General features: G+C 51.5%; 1 protein-coding gene across 3 annotated transcripts in view; it reads left to right on the top strand.

Annotated features, from left to right (window-relative positions):
* HGSNAT (heparan-alpha-glucosaminide N-acetyltransferase) overlaps positions 1–19,796 on the top strand; it is a 33,017-nt gene extending 13,221 nt beyond the window's left edge. Inside the window, exons 5-19 of one of the 3 annotated variants that reach the window (XR_006543887.2) lie at positions 1,726–1,795; positions 5,445–5,514; positions 6,156–6,253; positions 8,130–8,206; positions 8,816–8,846; positions 9,963–10,123; positions 11,240–11,355; positions 13,448–13,569; positions 13,975–14,101; positions 15,171–15,257; positions 16,805–16,882; positions 17,746–17,816; positions 17,916–18,028; positions 18,183–18,487; positions 18,714–18,855. Coding sequence is in view for 2 of the 3 variants with exons in the window: in XM_025276116.3 (XP_025131901.2) it covers positions 1,726–1,795; positions 5,445–5,514; positions 6,156–6,253; positions 8,130–8,206; positions 8,816–8,846; positions 9,963–10,123; positions 11,240–11,355; positions 13,448–13,569; positions 13,975–14,101; positions 15,171–15,257; positions 16,805–16,882; positions 17,746–17,816; positions 17,916–18,028; positions 18,714–18,895 (1,403 nt within the window). In the remaining variant the exon portion in view is untranslated. Of the gene's footprint in view, positions 1–1,725; positions 1,796–5,444; positions 5,515–6,155; positions 6,254–8,129; positions 8,207–8,487; positions 8,577–8,815; positions 8,847–9,962; positions 10,124–11,239; positions 11,356–13,447; positions 13,570–13,974; positions 14,102–15,170; positions 15,258–16,804; positions 16,883–17,745; positions 17,817–17,915; positions 18,029–18,182; positions 18,488–18,713 lie in introns of those variants that run through there. The other 2 variants (XM_025276116.3, XM_044926982.2) reach the window with 2 other exon arrangements.
* The last annotated feature ends 1,121 nt before the right edge of the window (positions 19,797–20,917 follow it).

The following is a 20,917-nucleotide window of genomic DNA, read 5'->3' as shown; positions in this document are numbered from 1 at the left end:
CACGTGATGTTAACTGCTGCAATTAAAATAGTGGAAAAGCAGGATCATCTGTTGTGCTTTTCCTGTTTTTGACTGTGTTTTAGGATAACGGAGTAATCCTAGGTGAAGAGGGTCAATTCTTTACAGAAGAATCTAACTAATAGTGTGGCAGAATATTTTGCAACACCCAATGAAATCATTGATTTAGGCAAAAACTGTGAGTGGATGGAACCATGCGATGAAAGGGAGACTTTACACGGGAGGGGTCAGGCCTCCACCCCCTGAACGTGGGCATCAGGTGTACGGTGGGCAGCAGGAGGTGCTACTGATGGGATGCGTTGATGAAGACGCCGCACCTGCGGAGCATCCCTGCCGGGAAAGTGGGCCTTCTCGACCAAGGCTGAACAGCTGACTTTCCATCTGCAGAACATTCAGAGGACAAAGGAACAAGATCAGTGACACCGGGTGGAAGTGCCCTGGCAGATCTAGACCGAGAATGAGACGCCCTGATAGGAGACGGCCAATCTCGTGTCAATCAAGTCCATGACTGTGGACGAATGCACAAGACTTAAGAAACATAACACGTGCAAGGTGTGAGCCTTGCCTTGGTCCTGATTTGAACACACGGACTACAAAAGGTGTCTTCAAGACAACTGGAAAAATTTGAATATGGAGTCAGTATTAGCCAGGGAGTTATTAATTTTGTATCACATTGTGCCTATACAGCAAAAGGTCCATTTTTAAGAAACTTTTCACTTTGAAATAGCTTTAGACTCACTGCAAGGAAGCGTTCCCATATGCCCTTCAGCCAGCTTCCCCTCAGCCCCTGAACTGTGGAATCACAGTACCGTGATCCCTCGTATAGTTTCTGAAACCAGGCGCCTAACGCGCACCCAGTGCTGTGAGCTGAGCTTCGGACTTCGCAGGTTTCTCCAGCTGTCTTTCTCGTGTCCTTTCCCCGTCCAGGGTTCCAGGGCACTTAGTGGTCAGGTCTCCCAGGCCTCTTCTAAGCCAGTCTCATCTCTTCTAATCAGGCTTTCTTGATGTTTGACCACCTTGACGCTCTTGAAGAAGACTGGCCAGTTGTCTTCTTCCTTGGGTTTGCTTGCTGCCTTCCTGTGACCAGGAGAGGCTGTGTGTCTTCAACAGAGTCCTGTGGAAGTGACGCTGTGTCCTCTCGGGGGGTGGGGGGTCAGGTCAAGGGTTGCATGATGTTAAAGATGTACATCCCAAAGATGTGGGAATGAAATAACTGATGTCAGGGATTTGCCTAAAAGACTTCAGGCAAAAAAAAAAAAAAAGGAGAATGAAGATGAAGCAAGAGTGACAATGTTTGAAATTCTAGAATCTAGGCTACAAGTATATGTGGGTTTATTATACAGTTCTCTACAGTTTTGAGTATGTTTGATATTTCTCATGATGAAAATTAGCACTTTAGTCATGAATCGTATTCTCAATTGTTAGTAAGAAATTTCACATAAGGGATATAGGCCTTCTCTTCATGTTGCCATTTTTATTTGTTTGCATTTTTTCTTTTTTTAACTTTTCCATTTATTTTATTGAAGTACAGTTGGTTTACAATGTTAATTTCTACTGTACAGCAAAGGTGACTCAGTTGTACATATAAATACATTCTTCTTCATATTCTGTTTGCATTTTTCATTCACAGATAACTGCAATGACGTGACAGCCTTGATGCTTGTGACCACACTTTTGGTGATAATGTGTTTCCTTTGATTTTTGCAGCTGTGGCTGTCGCGTTCCTTGTCGGCATGGTGCTCATTATCGTGGTGTCCTTCCTGAGATTCCTGCTGAGGTAAGTTGGTGCAGGCACACTGGGGAAAGTAGTATAGAAAAAGTGTGTTCAGAAAAGGTAGTTTGATCATTATTCCTGGATTAAATGAAAATTTACTGTGTCCACCACGCCATCCTAGGTGTTAGGGATTCAGTGTCGAGTAAGAGATGGCCTCTGACTTCAAGGAAATAATAACCTAGTTGGCATGGATCTTTACCTTCAATTCTCCCACGTGGCTGAAACGTAGAAGAAAATGCTCGAGCAATCACTGTTTGCTGGAGGACTCACATCCTGCTTCGTGGCATGTGGAAGTGGCCTGTGATGGTTTTGGGAGATGCTGACACCCTGACTCTCTTCTTCCTCTCAGCTCTGAGCCCTGAGGGCGTGCCTCGGGCCCCAGCTCCCGCGGCCAGGATCTCCCACCTCGAGGTAGACTCTCCCTTGGTTAGGGTCAGCCAGCTTGGAGAGGGAATTCCTTCCCCTCTGCTGGTAAACGGCCATTCTGGTGAGTGGATCTGTGAACTGGAGAAGAAAAAGAAAGTGAACTAGACTCAGGCCCAGCATAGCTTCTTTCCAAGGGAAGGTCTTTCCTCTTAGAAGGAATAGGATTGCATTTTGGCATGCTTAGCTGGTGAGAGTCTCAGGAAACACCACATGATTCTCTTGGTGAGCCGGATCCAATCTGGAAGAAAGAACTTAGAAAGAGTGTGCTTCCATGGCGGAGAACCCTGGCTGTGCAGGAGAGCTGCCTGCCACCAAGCAGACGGTTAGCCTCACTGCCATTCAGGCAGCACAGTCCTCACAGGGGAGGTGCATCCCTTTGAATGTTGATGATATACAAATAATGTAACAGTTTCTGAGAGTGTTTACATTTGGTGTGGTTTTTTTTTTTTTTTTGGCGAGCTGGGTCTTCGTTGCTGCTCATGGGCTTTCTCTAGTTGCGACAAATGGGGGCTAATCTCTAGTTGCGGCACGCAGGCTTCTCACTGCGGTGGCTTCTCTTGTTGCCGAGCGCTGGCAGGGTGTGCAGCCTCAGTAGTTGGGGCTCACGGGCTTAGTTGCCCCACAGCCTGTGGGATCTTCCTGGACCAGGGACCGGACCTGTGTCCCCTGCATCAGCAGGTGGATTCTTAACCACTGGACCGCCAAGAAGTCCTCATTTGTTGCGTTTCATGTGAATGTGTCTGTTGCATCATGTTTAAAGTAGTAGCTAGCTGACATCAGGCTCCTGCAAAGAGAAGAACTTCCCCTGCCCTGTAGTGGAACTGAAACTCCTTTCGCACATGATTCTGCCTTCTCAGCCTGAGGGCACATGCTCCTGTGGGCAAAGCAGAAGTTCCTTGTGTCTCTCCCATCAGCTTCCAGCTGCCCCTGGAAGCCCCAGAAAGTTCAGATGTATGTGAACTAGAAAAGAATCTGAAAAAGTAGTCAGAAAAGAGTATATTGTCTGTTTCCTTTTCACTTGGGGGAACAAGCATGTATAAGAAAATAAGTGCTTTTTCAACTTTAGTTTTTAAATATCTTTGTTGTTGCTCAGTGCTCAGTCGTGTCTGACTCTTTGCGACCCCATGGACTGCAGCACACCAGGCTTCCCTGTCCTTCACCATCTCCTGGAGTTTGCTCAACTCAAGTCCATTGGGTCTGTGATGCCATCCAACCATCTCATCTTCTGTCGTCCCCTTCTCCTCCTGCCTTCAACCTTTCCCAGCATCAGGGTCTTTTCAAATGGTCAGTTCTTGCATCAGGTGACCAAAGTACTGGAGCTTCAGCTTCAGCATCGGTCCTTCCAATGAATATTCACGGTTGATTTCCTTTAGGATGGACTAGTTTGATCTTCTTGCTGTCCAAGGGACTCTCAAGAGTTCTTCTCCAGCATCTTAACTTCTCCTTTTTTACCCTTAATTGTATAGTTCTCTTTCAAAAATTTTCATGTGACACTGATATTATTAGTGCTGAATAAACAAAAAATAGGAGTTGACTTGTAGTGGGAAAAAAGAAATTTAAAATATATGCATTGGATACATGGATCATATTTGGATACTATTTTGAGCAATTAATTTGCAAAAAAGATAGGAAAATTGAACTGGCTGGTTTTTTGGGGGGGTGGGGGGGTGGGCCACACTGCTTGGCTTATAGAATCTTGATCTTAGTTCACCCACCAAAGATCAAACCCATGCCCCCTTCAGTGAAAGTGCAGAGTCCTAAATCACTGGACTGCCAGGAGATTCCCTGTGTCCTATTTTAGACTTCATGTATCAGTGATAACCGTGTTGGGCTTTCTCTTTCTGAGCTCACTTAGTATGATCATCTCTAGGTTCATTCATGTGGCTGCAAATGGCATTATTTCATTCATTTTTGTTTCTTCATGGGTGAGTGGTATCCACTGTATATATGTACCACAGCGTCTTTATCCGTTCCTCCATTGTTTGTTTCTTTGTTACTGAATTGTAAGAACTGCCTGTATATTTTGGAAATCAAGCTCTTCTCAGTCACATCATTTGCAAATATGTTCTCCCAGTCCGTGGGTTGTCTTTCACTTTGTTCGTGGTTTGCTGCGCAAAAGCATGTAAGTGTAATTATTTTTGCTTTCATTTCTATTGTGTTGGGAGAGTAACCTGAGAAAACATGGGTGCAATTAATGTCAAAGAATGTTTTGCATATATTTTCTTCTAAGATTTTTATGGTGGCGTGTCTTATATTTAAGTCCTTAAGCCATTTTTATTTATTTTGTGAATAGCCTGAGGGTGCCTCTAGCTCCATTAATTTACATTTAGGGTAGAGAAATATCAATAAAATCAGAATCAAGAGAAAGTCACCCATTCACCTTGACACTCTTGTTTATGCTGGTTTTCTTTATTGATATTTTTGAAACTTAAATTATTGAAGTATAATTGATTTACAGTGTGTGTTAATCTTTGCTGTACAGCAAAGTGACTGAGTTATATATACACACGAATATATAGAATCCTTTTTCGTGTTCTTTTCCATTATGGTTTATCACAGGAGGCTGAGTATAGTTCCCTGTGCCGCACAGCAGGTCCTTGCTGTTTCTCCGTTCTGTATACTGTGTACCAATTTGCATCTGCTAATCCTAAACGCCCACTGCATCCCTCCCCTGCCCTCCATCCTCCTTGGCAACCACGGGTCTCTGTCTGTGAGCCTGTTTCTGATTCAGAGATGGGTTCCATGTGGAAGCGGGGCCGCGCGGCGTTTGTCTTTCTCTGCCTGGCTTCCTTCACTTGGTGTGATCACCTCTGGGTCCCTCCTGTTCCCGCTCCGCTCCTGCTGCTCTGGTCGCGGTGCCTCAGCCTCCCACGGCCGCCGACGCTGAGGTCCGTCATTGCTGCCTTGAGCACGGTCGGTTGTTGCGCCCCCTGCTGTTCTAACTTTAACCAGAACTCCAGCCGCGGGGACTAGCGATGTCGTTTGCCCTCACGACGTTCTAGGAAGGCTCTGTCTTTACTCCTGCTTCCTCCCCGAGGCATCCATGCTGTCCTGCCCCTGAAAGTACCGCTGCTGTAAACTTTGATTTCTACTTCCGTTTTCTTGAAAACGGAAAATGTTTGATTCTTTGACTTTATAGAATATGAGCTTTCATTTTCTTTCAGCATAATATTCTGAAAATTCTGCCCAAGAAAATAAATTAACCGGGCCTTTTATCTGTTGACAGTTTGGAAGACTTTCAGAATTGGATTTCTAAAGCAATCAATTCTCGGGAAACCGATCGCCTCATCAATTCTGTGAGTGATTAGAATGCGTCTTGTGCACTCTGGGTGTCTTCCTCAACGCGGAATTTACAGTCCCTCATGTAGTCATCTAGACCATCTTACGTGTACATGGCCAGGTCGAATGTCCTGCATTCTTCATCACCAGAAGGCCCCTCCAGCCCCTGTGAAGGGCACCCCCTCCTCTTTCTTTGTGAGACTGGAGCTCGGGCTCTATGGTGATGCTCGGTGTGGACACTGTGGCCACTCCGCAGGCGGCACTGTTCAATCGACCCAGTTAAGTAGAGAGTGTCAGGATTAAAACAAAAGAATGAGAAACATGAGTATTAGCTCTGTACACGTGACGGCCAGCCGTGGTGATGAAATGTCCTGTCTCGTGTTGATCAGTCCCTTATGGACGCATCGAGTCCACTTGCGGGCATACCCGCGGGTGTTCTTGTCCCAGACATCCTTTGTGGTTGTTTATCAGCCTGGCCACTCAGTAGAGGTGCGAAACCCTCATCTCTAGGTGGGTCTTTACAGAAGCAAGTGAAAGCATCATCCAGCCACAGTGATCCTCAGCTTTCACTCTGCTGATTTCTGCCCTAAAAGCAGAAAAGTCTGGTTTACTCTTTCACATCATGAACTGTTTGCATTTTTCTCCCCTTTTCTGGAAGGAGCTGGGGTCCCCGAGCAGGGCGAGTGACCCCCAACCAGAGACCTGGCGTCGGTCGGCGGCCCCGCTGCGCCTCCGCTGCGTGGACACGTTCCGAGGGTACGTAGGCTCCTGGTGGCGCGTTCACACGCACACACACTTGCCGTAGGAGGTAATTCAGGCACCCTTTGCTCTTGAGGCTGGGGAAGGTCTCCTGCTGTAGAGCTACATCGGCAGCCTCTCCCAAAACGAGAGTGTCGTGAGAGCCAGGCGGATGGGTCACTCGGAGCAGCGGAGGGAGAGGTCGAGACCCGCCTCCCGGGGGCCTGGGAGCTGCTGGGGGTCACTCCCCCTGCGAGGAGCTGCCCCGGGCACCCTTGTCCGCTCAGCAGCTGCACAGATGGGCCAGTGCCCCAGCCTGGAAATGGAACGCGGGGCAGCCTCGTCCTCCTCCTCTCGCAGAACAGCTCAAACATCAGGCCCTTTTGATAGCAAACCCAGAGTCACGCGGTCTGGAATGGTGGCCAGGACCAGACGCTGACAATAAGGCCTGAGACCATGTGGCCAAGAAGAAACCTCTAGGTGTGAGGTCTGGTCTTCTCTTGCTCCCCGCTGAGGCCTTTCAGAACCCTTTCAGGGCTCCCCTGACCCCGCCTCCCCAGGGCTCTGAATGCCCCTCTCTGTGTGTCTGCAGCCAGGCAGTAGCAACAGTAACAATGCTAATAATCATCGTAACACGGAGTCCTCCTGTGCGCCAGGCCCGGTTCCAACTTGTCTTCATCTTTTCATCTCTCAGCAGTCCTCTGAAGTATATACTTCCTAAAACATCCCTGTTTCTCATGGAGCAGTTGAGCCTCAGAGTTGAGTAATCTGGCCGAGGTCACACAGGGACCACGTGGGATGTGAATGCAGTCGGCCGCGCTCCAGTGTGCTGTGCTTAGTTGCTCAGTCGTGTCTGACTCTTTGTGACCCCATAGATTGTAGCCCCCACTAGGCTCCCCTGTTCATGGGATTCTCCAGGCAAGAATCCTGGAGTGGGGTGCCATGCCCTCCTCCAGGGATCTTCCCAACCCAGGGATCAAACTCAGGTTTCCCACCTTGGAGGCGGATTCTTTACCAGCTGAGCCACCAGGGAAGCCCAAGAATACTGGAATGGGTAGCCTATCCCTTCTCCAGGGGAATTTCCCTGACCCAGGGCTCAAATCCGGGTCTCCTGCATTGCAGGTGGATTCTTTACCAGCTGAGTCACCAGGGAAGCCCAAGAATACTGGAGTGGGTGGCCTATCCCTTCTCCAGGGGAATCTCCCCGACCTAGGGATCGAACTGGGGTCTCGTGCATTGCAGGTGTATGCTTTACCAGCTGAGCTACCTGGTGATTTCTGGGCTCCACATTTCCCACACATCACCCCACTGACACACTCCTGTCTTTATTCCCCACATTTTGGGGAACTGGCATCAAACAGCAGCATAGGCAGAATCTGTCTATACTGTATTCCTCTCTCTTCTGGAGATGTTCCCAGGTGTTCAGGGCTGACACTGATTTAGTGCTGAGATGTTTCAGGCACGGGTTCCATGCAGTGATGGACGTAACTCTCTGTCATGGTCCCCGGTCGGGTGTCCCTCCTTCTCACAGAATTGATGGGAGGCTCACCCGAGGTCCAGTGGATCCAAGAAAGAGGAAGCCAGGTCTTGACCCGAAAGACTCCCCTCCCACTACAGTTCCTTAACCTGAAACACTTAAGCAATTAGCACGAAACGGAGTGATGAGGAGTGTTTTGCTCCATTTTCAAATTCCAGGGTGTAGTGGCACTTTTTCTTCAGGCATCGTGTCGGACATGGCAGAGAGGACTTTCGTGCGGGGTCCTCCCTGCGGTGCTGAGGAGCGGGAGTTTCTCGCTCGTGAAGGGTCTGCCCACAATCAGGGCGGCACTGCGTCCTGCAGCCAGGCGTCCCGGGCACACGGCCGGGCCCTGAGCGCGCGTCTGTCGCTTTGCAGGATGGCGCTCATCCTCATGGTCTTCGTGAACTATGGAGGCGGGAAATACTGGTACTTCAAGCACTCGAGCTGGAACGGTGAGCCCCTGCCCGGGGGTCGCCTGGCTGACTCGGGCCCCTCCAGCGTTCCCCAGAGGCCCCAGAGATGCGTCCCCATGGACGGCACCTTAGACCATTGCCTCAGCCTTCAGTTTCCTTCTCCCTTTTGTGTACCCTGGCTCTGCAATGCTTCCTTGTCATCCCAGAGGTCTGCAGAGGTCGGTGCCAAGATGTGGGCTCTGCAGAGGGTATTAGAACGTGGATGTGAGGCCCTCCTCCTGTTCTAGGTGCGCCTTATGCCACACCTCCTGGGCGCTCCGCCCTGAGACGCGTGGTCCTCCTGGGGACGCCGTGGATCTGGGGGGTCTGAGTGATGCTGCATCGTGTCTGTGAATCTGGCTGGGAGGAGGTGGGTTTAGGATGAGTTTTGAGTAGCACTCCCTGAGATCGTCTGCATACTTCTGTCCAGGCTGGAAGTATGGAAGCGCCCCCGGCCAGCCCCCAGCCCAGAGTCAGGGAGCTCGGCGCTGCTTGGAGGGGTTTTCCTGGGGATGCGCCTGGGCAGTGAGAGGTGGACGCCGTCCCGGGTCGGGGAGCGCCGCCGCTCCGGGGCCCCTTCCTCACTTTCACGCTTGTGTCCTTCTGCAGGGCTGACGGTGGCTGACCTTGTGTTCCCATGGTGAGTTGTAGACCCCACCGCCCGCTCTTCGTGGCCCATCCGCCCGCTTTGGTTTTCCGCTGATGCTGGACCTTCCTGACCCCTGCCTGAGTTCCGGCGGCGGGCCTGTGCTGCCCCCAGGCCTCCGTGTGATGAACTCCTCCCGAAAGCTGGGTTCCCGCACAGTTCTAACACCTGGCGTAGTGCTGTCTAAGACACATGCGCATAAAAGATGGGTGACTTCAGAGGGAATAATTAGTTAGTGTGCATATGATGTGGGAGATTCTAGAATCTTGTGGAAAGTCATAAATTCTGAATATTCCACTGATCCTGAAAATACCTGTGAAAATCTTATTTCCTAAAAGGTACGCAGTATATCAGTATCAGGGATTTCTGATAAAATCTGATAATGTATATAACAGTTAATGATAGTAGTGAATTAAACTCTAAAATGATAGTGGAGTAAGCCTGGCTGTCTCCGTCTGTTCCCTTGGTTGAAGGACCCTGACTTCCTGTACAGCGCGGCTTTTATGTCTGCCAACACTTTGAATGACTTCCCTCCATCATTTGGAGGTGTTCGTAGAACCGGCCGCGGGATCCTGTCTTTGGTCCTCAGTGTTTCATTGCTGATATGAACTTAGGTTTCTCTGGGCTGGTGAAGAGTTCCTTTATGTTAATTTTTTAAAATTGAAGTGTAGTTGATGGTCAACATTATGTAAGTCTGTGCCGTATATGTGTATACTATATGTATATATATGTGTGTATAGTACATGTATATATGTATATACATCTATATACTATAGGGATTCACAATTTAAAAATAGAGGCATGATAAAATACTGGTCACATTCCTTATGTTGCACAGAATATCCTTGTAGCTTATTTTATACATAATCATTTGTTTTTGGTGACCGAATGGGGGGATTGTCCATTGTTCCAAAGGGTTTGCTCCTAAGTCAGGATGAGAAGGGGTACAAACCTTTCAGCCCAACACTGAGATTTTTCCTCCACCTCTAAGCTGATGTGGTTTCGAGAAATCATGCGTTGCATCTCTTATATCTTAGGTTATAAAATACTAATGATGTAGAGACGAAAAAGTTGGAAGTGGCCACCTAGTAAGAGCTGTTGTTTTTTCAGGTTTGTGTTTATTATGGGGACTTCGATTTTTCTGTCAATGACTTCCATTCTGCAGCGGGGATGTTCAAAATTCAGACTACTGGGGAAGATCGCATGGAGGAGTTTTCTGTTAATCTGTATAGGAATTTTCGTTGTGAATCCCAATTATTGCCTTGGTCCACGTAAGTATTTTTCCCCTGTTAAAATATATTCAGGTTGAAATAGGGAAAATATGTGTTATACTTTGAAAGAAACGCAGTTCCTCCACCTCAAGTTTTGCCTGCAAAAAAGAACAGTTACTCGAGAAGTGTATCTAATGCTTGCATGGCGTTGGGCATTGTTATTTATTTATTTGGCTACACCACATGGCATGCAGGGTCTTAGTTCCTCAACCGGGGATGGAACTTGCGCCCCCCTGCAGTGGAAGCACAGAGTCTTAACCACTGGACGGCCAGGGAAGTCCCTATTATTATTATCTTGGAATTTTAGGCCTGAAAGGTGCCTCCAAGTCCAGGCAAACCCTTCTGTACAAAGGAAGACCTTGGGGTGGGGAGAGCGAGGTGCTGTGTCCGAGTGTAGGGAGGGGCAGGGTTGGGCCAGACCAGCCGCTGGTCCCCGTTGCCCCCCTCCTGCCGCTTCGGTGTCACCTGCTGTCACGGTGAGGCTGACCTTCCAGGGCCCCCCCCTGCGTGTGGCCGCGCCTCGCTGCGAGGAGGCAGTGACGCCTCTGCCGTGTTGGAGAGGCATGAGAGGGGCAGGACGGCGGGGGAAAGGGTGTGAGCCCCGTGCTGGGGCAGCGCTGGAGCAGAGGCCGCGGGCTGCAGAGGGCTCACTCTCGCTCGTGGAAGGGGACACACTCACCTGGCAGCCAGCAGGGGAACCCTCGGCAGGAGGCGCCGAGGCTTCCAGCGATGGGAGGAGGTGGGGCCCTGAGGGACGTGGGCTCAGTGGGCTCAGCGGGGCTCCGCAGGGCACACGCCTGTGGGGCAGGGAGAGCCCGGCCCGTGCCGGGGCTGCAGGCACCCCCAGGCTGGCAGTTGGATCGTCAGCCCTGACGGGAGAAGGTCGGGAGGGGGCCTCCCTGTGTCCCCACGCCGAGCGGGACCCTCAGCTGCTCTGCGCCCAGCCTCCCTGCTTGGTGCGAGCGGGGCCCCTGACCACCTGGGCTCCCATCTCCATACGCTGAAAAAACAAACTTCCTTGGGTGCAGGAGAGGTCTGTCTGCCCCGCAGGAGAAGGTGGTGGTGTGTGGGGTCAGTGAGCGGCGCTGGCTGACGCCCCCGCCCGGTGCCCCGCAGTGTCCTGGGAGAAGGCGCGCATCCCCGGCGTGCTCCAGCGCCTGGGGGCCACCTACTTCGTGGTCGCCGTGTTGGAGCTGCTCTTTGCCAAGCCCGTGCCCGAGACCTGCGCCTCGGTGAGCAACCCTGTCTTTATAAAGGGGGAGGGTCCTTGTATAAGTGCCAGAACCTTCTTTAGTTCTCAGCGCCTTACCAAAGAGAATGAGACTCTAACTCTGTTGCAAAGCATATTTTTTCTCTTCAAGTAGTTATTTTTATTTAGTCTTTATATCCATCTTTTTTTTTATTGAGATCAAGAACACATACCATGAGCGCTACTCTCTTAATAAATGTGCAGTTTCCATTAATCAGTGCATTTTGATGGTATTAACAGCAGCAGCAGCATCTGCTGCACTAGCCCAGCCTCTTGGGGGCGTGGCTGCCAGTGTTTCAGTCTCCTCGTGGAAACCTCAGAACGTTCACTGTCCGCACAAAGGCTGCAGAGGTGCAACCTGGAAGGTGCCAGGTCTGCCCTGGGCTTCTTCCTGTTTCTTCTTTGTAAGGTGGATGTGTCTCGCCTCCGGTGTTATTACTTTCTGTCTTATTATACATTGCCGAGTTCAGTTTACTCAGATGACAGCAATTTTTTTTGTCTCCCCCCACCCCACCCCACCCCCCCCCGCCCCCAGTGGAGGCAAAGCTTTAGGTGGAAATGTTTAAATCTTTCCATGTGGCTCCTATTTCACAGTAAGCGTATTAGCTGTATAAGCTGTATTTGTTCCCGCTCCTTCCTATGTAACTAGCAAACGCATCCCTGAGTCCCAGGTTCTCTTGGTTCTTCCTATAAGGCTTCCTCGGTGTGTGTTGCTGGAGTGCGTTTACCTGGCACTCCTTTACCCCACTCCCCCCAGCGGCCCCCTGCCCACGCCCTGTGCCCTCTGCTGCAGGCTCCTGAAGGCACAGTGGGGCTGCCGTGCTCGCCCAGATGTGACCTTGGTAGCCGTGGGGGACTTGAGGGTCTGCGAGGCTCATCCAGGCCCCCATGATGGAGCCAGGAGCTGTGGGTACACCAGGAGCAGGTGGGCTGTACCCCTTGTTTCTTCAACCAGCAGAGCTCCCAAAGCTGAAATTTTATTTTCCTTTTTAAAATTCAGTTGTATTTCTTTTTAAAATAATAGCTTTATTGAGATATAGTTCACATACCATAAGACTCACAGCCTCGAGGTGTAAACCTGAGGGACATTTGGTAACAGTCACCGAGTTGTGCACTCATCGCCACTGTCTGATTCTGGAACAGTTTCATCATTACCCCCGGAAAACACCCTGTCTCACTCCCAGCCACTCCCCAACCCTAGGTCCCCCGGCCCAAGACAACCCCTAATCTGCTGTCTGTCTGTCGATCTGCCTGTTCTGGACATGTCATAGACCTGGAATTACATGTCACAGACATGGAATCACACAGTATGTGGCTTCTCATGTCCGGCTTCTTTCACTTAGCAGAATATTTTTTGAGGTTTATCCATGTTATGCCATGAGTACTTGACTCCTTTTTACTCCTGAATGACATTCTGTTTTCTGAATGTAACATTTTTTTTTAATTTTATTTTATTTTTAAACTTTACATAATTGTATTAGTTTTGCCAAATGAATGTAACATATTTTGTATTCATTCATCAGTTGATGGACAATTGACCTGTTTTCAGTTTTTGGCTGCTATGAATAATGATTCTGTGTCCATTCGTGTACATGTTTCTGTATGAACATCTCTTTTTAAATTGCTTGGATACAAGAGTAGAATTTTCCACTGATAACTTCTCCACTAACATTTTACTGTGACATGTCATATGCTGTGCTTAGTCACTCAGTCGTGTCCAACTCTTTGCAACCCCATGGCCTGTATCCTGCCAGGCTCCTCTGTCCATGGGATTCTCCAGGCAAAAATACTTGAGTGGGTTGCTGCGCCCTGCTCCAGGGGCTCTTTCCCACCCAGGAATCGAACCTGGATGTCCCGCATCGCAGGCAGATTCTTTGCCAGCTGAGCTACCAGGGAAGCCCATGTCACAGAGGTGGCGTATCTGCGTTTGGAATAAACACACATCTGTTCTGTGTTACCACCATCAAGGCCAAGAGAAGCCTCCCAGGAGCGTCCTGAATACATGTGCAGCTGCACGTTATTTCCCGTTCTGCCTGAGTTCACACGTGTTCTTTATGTGCGGCCCCTTCCCCCAGGAGAGAAGCTGCTTTTCTCTGCTGGACATCACGGCCAGTTGGCCCCAGTGGCTCTTCGTGCTGATACTGGAAGGCGTCTGGCTGGCCTTGACCTTCTTCTTACCGGTTCCCGGGTGCCCCACGTGAGGAGCCCTGCGGGGAACCAACCCCGTTTGCATGGCTCTTTCTGCCAAGTCGGAGCCTCTGGGTTCCAGCTGTCAGCCTGCCCATGTCGGGACCTCATTCCTCTCTGTCCTCCGTGAAGACTCCCTGGTGTCGGGGCAGGGGAGGAGGGGGTGGAATGCGTGTCCAGAGGCCCATCTCTGGCAGGTCTCCCAGGGTCAGTGGGAGTGGGGATGGACTTTGGGCCGCCACCCCCGTCTCACCCCTGGGGCGGCCAGGGAGTCAGGGGCTTTGCAGGGGGTGTGCACAGCACTCAGGGCGGGCAGGAGTTGGCGGCGCTTTGGGGGTGTGGTGGGCACGCACATTGCCCTTGCGCAGCCCTCCCCCGTGCCTGGCGGGTGAAGCCCTTGTTCTCGCCTCCTCAGCGGTTACCTGGGGCCCGGCGGCATCGGAGACGGGGGCAGGTACCGGAACTGCACGGGCGGCGCCGCGGGCTATGTGGACCGCCTGCTCCTGGGCGACCAGCATCTCTACCAGCACCCTTCCTCTGCTGTGAGTGGGCGCCGCCTGGCCGGGATGGAGCCTGAGGGGCGGAAAGGGGGCGGCCAGCCCCCAGCTGCAACCGAGGAGTAGACTAGGGCGGAGCCAAGCTGTGTCTGAAGTTGGCTGACCTAAGGGACCTCACTGTGTTGGTCGTGGGCGGTGTGTTTCTTTGTCTTTTAAAGGGGGTCTGCCCGGCACCAGGTGTGTGCGAGGTGCTTTCCCGTGGGTCTCAGGTCCGGGGCAGGGTGGGCAGTTCCAACAGGGGAGGTCTGACAGGGCAGCACTTTAGGATCAGCATGTGTGGGGCTGGAGGCAGCAGGACGGGGCGGGGGACTGTCACACGCAGACCCCGCTGGTGTCCTGGGGGCTGGGACGGCCCCTCAGAGGTTTTCTCAGTGGGGCAGGCATGGGACCAGGCCCTTGACATCCCTAGTGGGATGTGGGTGGCCCAGCAAGGGGGTGACTCTCCAGAGCTGGTTCCCTTCAGGGACGAACCCAGGAGCAGCTGAGAGCTTTCTGCCATTACTACTTCAGGATGCTGTCCTCCCCAGAGGGGTGGGACGAGCTGGGGCTGGAGAGCTGGGTAATGCCCCCAGCATCCATGACAATAACTGGCTCCAAATTTCTGCCTTTTCTACAATAACCATTTCTTTTATAATGAAATAGTACAAATGTATTTTTAAATGTTATTTGCCTTGAAAGAGGAAAGGAAGAAGTCAAAGCCACAATAGGCTTGATCCCAAAGGATAAACCTGAAAAGTAAAAGATACCATAGTGTTTGAAGCTGGCTAGGGACGCGTTGTGTCAGGGGCATGGGTCCCAGCACCATCTCCTGGACCACCTGAGGTCAAGGCGGCTGCTCTGCACCGGGGCTCACATCTGCATTTCCTTCCAGAGTGTCACACAGCACACACTTTCTTGGCCAGAAGTATGCTGGCCACAAGTTGGCAGTGAATTTCTGCAGCGAAACCAAAATCATTGACTGCCGGGGTGTAACGAAGTTTAGTATTTCGTCTGCGAGTTGTTTTGTGTGTGTTTTTCGGTCAGTTAGTGAGTCCTGTCTTCTCGTCCTGTTCAGGTGCTTTATCACACCGAGGTGGCCTATGACCCCGAGGGCATCCTGGGGACCATCAACTCTATCGTGATGGCGTTTTTGGGAGTTCAGGTATTTGTTCATTTCGTGGGAATGCGTGTTCCTGACAGTTTGTGACTGTTGACCCATCACTCGCCACGTGGCCGTTTGACTAAAAGAAGTCATTGGAAGCACAGTCTCCTGTGCAATTCAGGCCTAATAAATTCTGCTTCCGTCTGACAGATCGTCACAGCTAGAGGGTGCTAAAAGTTAGCACGTTCATATAATCAGGGGTCATTCCGGTAGTCTCGGAAGTTATTACTCATGGCTCGTCTCGGCAGTGGGAACAGCAGCCCCAGGGTGAGAGGTGTCCCTGCTGGGCTGGACCACGTCTGGAAGGTCACCTGTCACCTTCGTGTGCACGTCACACAGATTACGCATACTCTATGCCCGAGCCAGTACCCGTGGCTCTCGGTTTCTCTCAGAAACAATTATGTTAAGATTCTGAGCAGCCCAGACTTTCCTTCCTGAAATTCTCCTGATTTGGTGTCGGAAACCATTATTTGAGAGGAGATGACTGGGAGGGGAAAGACCACGTACCCCTTCCTGGGGGACCTCTGTGACGCTGAAACTGTTCTGTGCGTGGCTGCAGAGTCCTCCAGATGTGGTGGAACTGGTTTTTTATTTCATTTAAATTTACACTTGAATAGTCACAGGTGGCCAGTGGCTCCCGTGTGGGACAGTGCGGGTCTGCAGCATTTACATTTTGGTGGTTCAATAATTTCCTGGGTAGAGATGCTGCCTACTGTCAAGTTTACATTGCTGCTTTTATTCGTAAATGCATTTAATCCCCCCGTATGCTCTCCAGGTAAATCTGTGCATGCCCTAACTCTGGTAAGGAGTGCTGACCGCCACCCGTGCCTGGACCCTGCGCACCCACTGGGCTGTCCGGGGAGTGTTTCTGTACCCCATGTGCTTCAATAGCATTTATATAAGTTAATAGCACCCAAATAAGTTAATTCACATAAGGCTCCAAGAACAGGACATGCATAAGTTTTAGCTCTTATAAATTATTGTTAACACTTTATTCAGTGTTTTCAGGAAATCCTAATTTGGGGGGTAGTTTATGCAAAGTGCAGATTTTTCTGTTTTTAAAGTGTTCCCTGCCTCTGGGTCCACACTGCCTCTGTCCCCCTTCTCCACCCCTGACAGACGGGGCCACCCAGCAGCCCAGCCTGAGCTGGTCCCTGGTTATGTGGTGGGGGGAGTGACTTTGCTTGGCTCCTATCGCTTGTGGGAGAAGGCTCGTGCCGCCTGCTCCCTCCTTCCCACCTCTGACCCCTGGGCCTTTCTGAACCACCTGCAGCCCAGCAGGGCGGCCGTGTGCTTTCACCGTGCGACACGCTGCGTGCCTGCTGTTCCTGCCTCGCACTCATGGCCTCAGCCCGGCAGCGCGTCCTCTGCGCGGCCCCCTCCCCAGTCGTCCCTGCGCCTCTGGCCCCCACTAGCCAAGGGCAGGGGACCATTCATTCCCTGGTAACCACAGTGCCTGCAGGCGAGTCTGTCCTGGGACACTGGGTGAATATGAAATAAGAATCCCCCCAGCTGGTTCTCTTGGTCACCTGCATTTTCTTCCCCAGGCAGGGAAGATACTCTTGTATTACAAGGACCAGACCAGAGGCATCCTGATCAGATTTGCTGCCTGGGGTTGTCTTCTTGTAAGTCACCCCCTCCCTCACTGAAGTTCCTTCCCTTCACACATTCATGTTTTAAAGAAAGAAAACATTTAGCCCTGGGGTCACAGCCCTCGGGCCAGGACATTCTTCACTTCATCATCCCGAGGCCTAAATGCTCAGGTTGGTTTTCTTAGAAGTCTCTTTAAGGAAGTCAGTGAACCCATGAGGAAATGGAGTGGAGGGGTGGATTCTGGGGGGCCTTTGCCAGCAGGACCTGGCCCCCGATAGCAGGTCGGCAGGTGGCAGAAGAGAAGCCTGGCGTTCCTCTCCCCTCTGACCCTGCGGTCTTGTTTCCTCCAAGGATTCACTCCAGCTGATCAGCTCGTTTACCTTCAACTCAGGGCAGTGCTGAGAAGGCGCTTTGTGGAGAGTGTTTTTAGCTCTGTATCTTGTTTATGTAATTATTAGTTTTGTTCTGGCTGTGCTGGGCTCTCATTGCTATGCTCAGGCGTTTCTCTAGGTGTGGCGGGTGGGGCTGCTCTAGTTAGGTCTCATCCCGGGGGCTTCTCTTGTTGCAGAGCACCGGGCCTAGGGTGTATGGGCTCAGCCGTTGTGGTGTGCAGGCTTATTTGCTCCGTGGCATGTGGACTCTGCCCGGACCAGTGATCGAACCTGTGCCCCCTGCATTGCAAGGCGGATTCATAACCACTTGACCACCAGGGGAGCCCATACTGATACATCTTAAACATGTTTTTCTAGTTAAAAGAATAAAACGGAGGGCACATTTTCCAGCTTTCCCTAAGTGAGGAAGTCACTCCTGGTTTTCAGTTTGGAACCACCATTGTTTCTGGAGATGACGGAAAAAACTTTTAACATCTTTCTCCCCACCCCACCCCCGCCTCCAGGGGCTTGTTTCTGTGGCTCTGACGAAAGCATCTGAAAATGAAGGCTTTATTCCAGTAAACAAAAACCTCTGGTAGGTGTGGAAGCCCCACTGCCGTCATACCTGGTGGGGAGGGGGGTGGCGGGCGTCCGCCGCGCTCTCCGGGGCCCTAAGACGCCCGCTGTCCCCCAGGTCCATCTCCTACGTCACCACGCTGAGCTCCTTGGCCTTCCTCATCCTGCTGGCCCTCTACCCCGTGGTGGATGTCAAGGGGCTGTGGACAGGAGCCCCGTTCTTCTACCCGGGTGAGCCCCCCGTGCCCCAGGCCCGGCAAAGGAGGGCACCCCAAGGACCGGCTGGAGGTCGCGGGTGGCTGGTGCGGAGCGTGTCCCGGGGGCCCAGGCAGGCATCGCTGGCTCTATTCCCAGGCAGCCCCCCATTTTACCGTTTCGTTTGTAGGGTCGTAAACGTACCCGACTGGCCTCCTCAGGCAGGTCATTGGTTCCAGGCGCTTCACAAAAGGGGCCATGCCTTCTCATGGAACAACCCCCACACACACGCACCCTAGAGATGACGCGTGAGTGATGCTAGGTGCCGCCTGGGGACGCTGGGGCCGGTTTAGACGCGCTTCCGCCCAAGACGAGAGGCGGCAGGTGATTTCAGTGACTTGTTTCAGTCCCGAGTCCAGTAACAGTTACTACATTTCAGCCCCAAGTCCAGTAACAGCTACTCTGTCTCGTCCTCGGGTTTTCTGGATAGAGAAGGTAAGTTAATATTTATGACTTTCAGGTTTAGTATTCCAGAGTCACACTTGACAAAAGGAGTATTTTCTAACTTTTGGTTGTAATTTACACTCAAATCTCTTAACATACCCATCCGTTATATCTTTGGGCCATAGCCGATAGCAGAAGTGGGTGCTTTTTCTCTTTTTCCACTGAACCAAAGTCAAACATCCAGAGTTAGTTGGATGACCAAGCTGTGTCTCCCCAGGGATGAACTCGATCCTGGTGTACGTGGGCCATGAGGTCTTCGCCAACTACTTCCCCTTCCAGTGGAAGCTGGGGGACCAGCAGTCACACAAGGAGCACCTCGTGCAGAACATGGTCGCCACCGCCCTGTGGGTGCTCATCGCCTTCGTCCTCTATAAGAAGAAGGTGTTCTGGAAAATCTGAGGCCCCAGCCGAGATGTGTTCCTGGCAGAATGGCTGGGCCCCGGGGATCACTGACAGGAGTCCTTGCTTATAAAACAGATGGGCTGTGTGTTTCCCAGTTAAGGGGGTGATGTGGACATGCTCAGGCTGGTTGACTGGGACACAGCTCGTCCAACTCGGCCTGTGTATGCAGAACTCAAACAGCTGAACCATAATTGTCTTTTCTCTCCATCTGCTGTGTGCACGGCTGCCTCTGGAACTTCATTCTAAGGCTGTGTGGTTGAATTTTTCACAAGGGATGACCAGGCGCCCTTGCTTCTGTGCTGGATGAAGCTGCCTCATCCATGTTTCCCTGCAGCCTCGTCTTCCCACGCTTGTCCACAGAGACCAAGATGCCACCATCGCTGCCGTGTCTGACTGAAGCTCACTGGGTGTCACGTACAGTAACATAGTGTACTATATTTTGGTTACGTAGTTTAATATTCCAGGAAAGTCCAAGTAATATCCTGTCAGATCCGTAAGGTACGGGTGGGTCCAAAAAAAATGCCTTTCCCTCAGAAGCCATGTTCTGCATTTCCCCACTTGAAAAATAAGTGAAACTGGAGACGTGTGATTCCTGGCCACGCTCGCCAGCAGTTATCTACTTAGGCACCTCCCTGAGCTCATCACCTCCCCGTCTGTCTGCCCACCTGCCTCCCACCCGTCTGTCTGTCTGTCTGTGTATCTGGAGGGGGAGGGTCCCCTGAGCCATCCTCTGTCTCTAGGAAGAGAGGAGCCCGCTCGCGCTGCCATCCTCACCGGGCAGGTCCACTCCAGCCCTGAGACCCAGTGGGGTGGGAGGCATTAGTGGCTTTCCTGAAATCCTTAGAAGAGATCATTTTGTTACCAAAAACGCTTCAAAATAAATGATGTTTAAAAAGCTCTCACTGGAGTGACTCCTTTCAGAATGACCCTCCATAGCGGAGGCAACTTGCCTGCTTGGAATCACCAAACTAAAGAATTGTTTGTCGGGCGTGAAGGTGGAGAACATAGAGGACCAGCACTCCCGTGATGCAGGGTCCTGTGTCCAGGGCTTCTCTGTGGCAGAAAGGTTGCGCTGCAGAGCATCCTCGCGTGATGAGGTGGGCTCACCTCAGCCCGTCCCCTGGCGTCAGCTGTCGCCCTGTGGATGATGTGTTTTCCAGCTACCCCGTCTGCGCCAACTTACATCCCAACTTGTACCTGCCCGCCCGAGGATGCCTCCACCTGCATGACCGCCAGCATCCGGGCACCCCCTGCTCCTGTCTTCTGCAGAACTTTCCAGCTCGGGCTGCCCCAGCTCTGCACACAGCTGACCCTCCATCTCTCGGCTTCACCTGCCTTCCCTCCTGTCTGCCCCTTTCCCGTGTTCAGTCGTTGCAGAGCCTTCTCAGTTCTGTCTCCGGCTCCCATTGAGGAATTGAGGAAGTCCTCATTCTCATGGTCACCGCCTGCTACTCTTGCCCAGACTCTTGGAATCGTTTTTGAACTGGCCTCCCTCCCTGGGTCCCTCCTGTAAAGTCACTGTCCACTGCCCCAGGCTGTGCTGCATCTCACTGTTGGAGAGGCCCAGGCAGCATCGTGGAGTGGGCTGTGCTGGGAGGAGGTGGACAACTTGTCAGAAGGAAAACGTGAGCAGTGTAGGTGGGAAACTGCCATTATCAAGTGTCCCCCCTCCGTGTAAAGCCAGGGCTGCCCCTCAATCCTGATTACCATGTCTGTTCCCGCAGCATCAGAACCAGGTTCCTGTTACCCTTTGGGGTGTAGCCAACTGTCAGCCCCGGGTGGTGGAAATTCAGAAACTGAGGCACTTGGATGACCTGTTTGCAGAGTTGACTTACATTCTTTTTTCACAAGGCCTGATCAGCTAGTTCATAGAGCCGTGATTGCTTTTCCAACAATAAGAGCCTTTTTGCGGTTGGGGGGGGGGGATGGACTCTACTTCATAAAGCAGTGTCATAGTTGCTCAGCTGTGTCTGACTCTTTGTGATCCTGTGGACTGTAGCCCACCAGGCTCTTCTGTCC

Source organism: Bubalus bubalis, chromosome 1 (assembly GCF_019923935.1).
Source record: "Bubalus bubalis isolate 160015118507 breed Murrah chromosome 1, NDDB_SH_1, whole genome shotgun sequence".
NCBI classification, from domain to species: Eukaryota; Metazoa; Chordata; class Mammalia; order Artiodactyla; family Bovidae; genus Bubalus; species Bubalus bubalis.
Note: the sequence above shows the minus strand (reverse complement) of the source record. Positions and strands in the feature narration are given on the sequence as shown.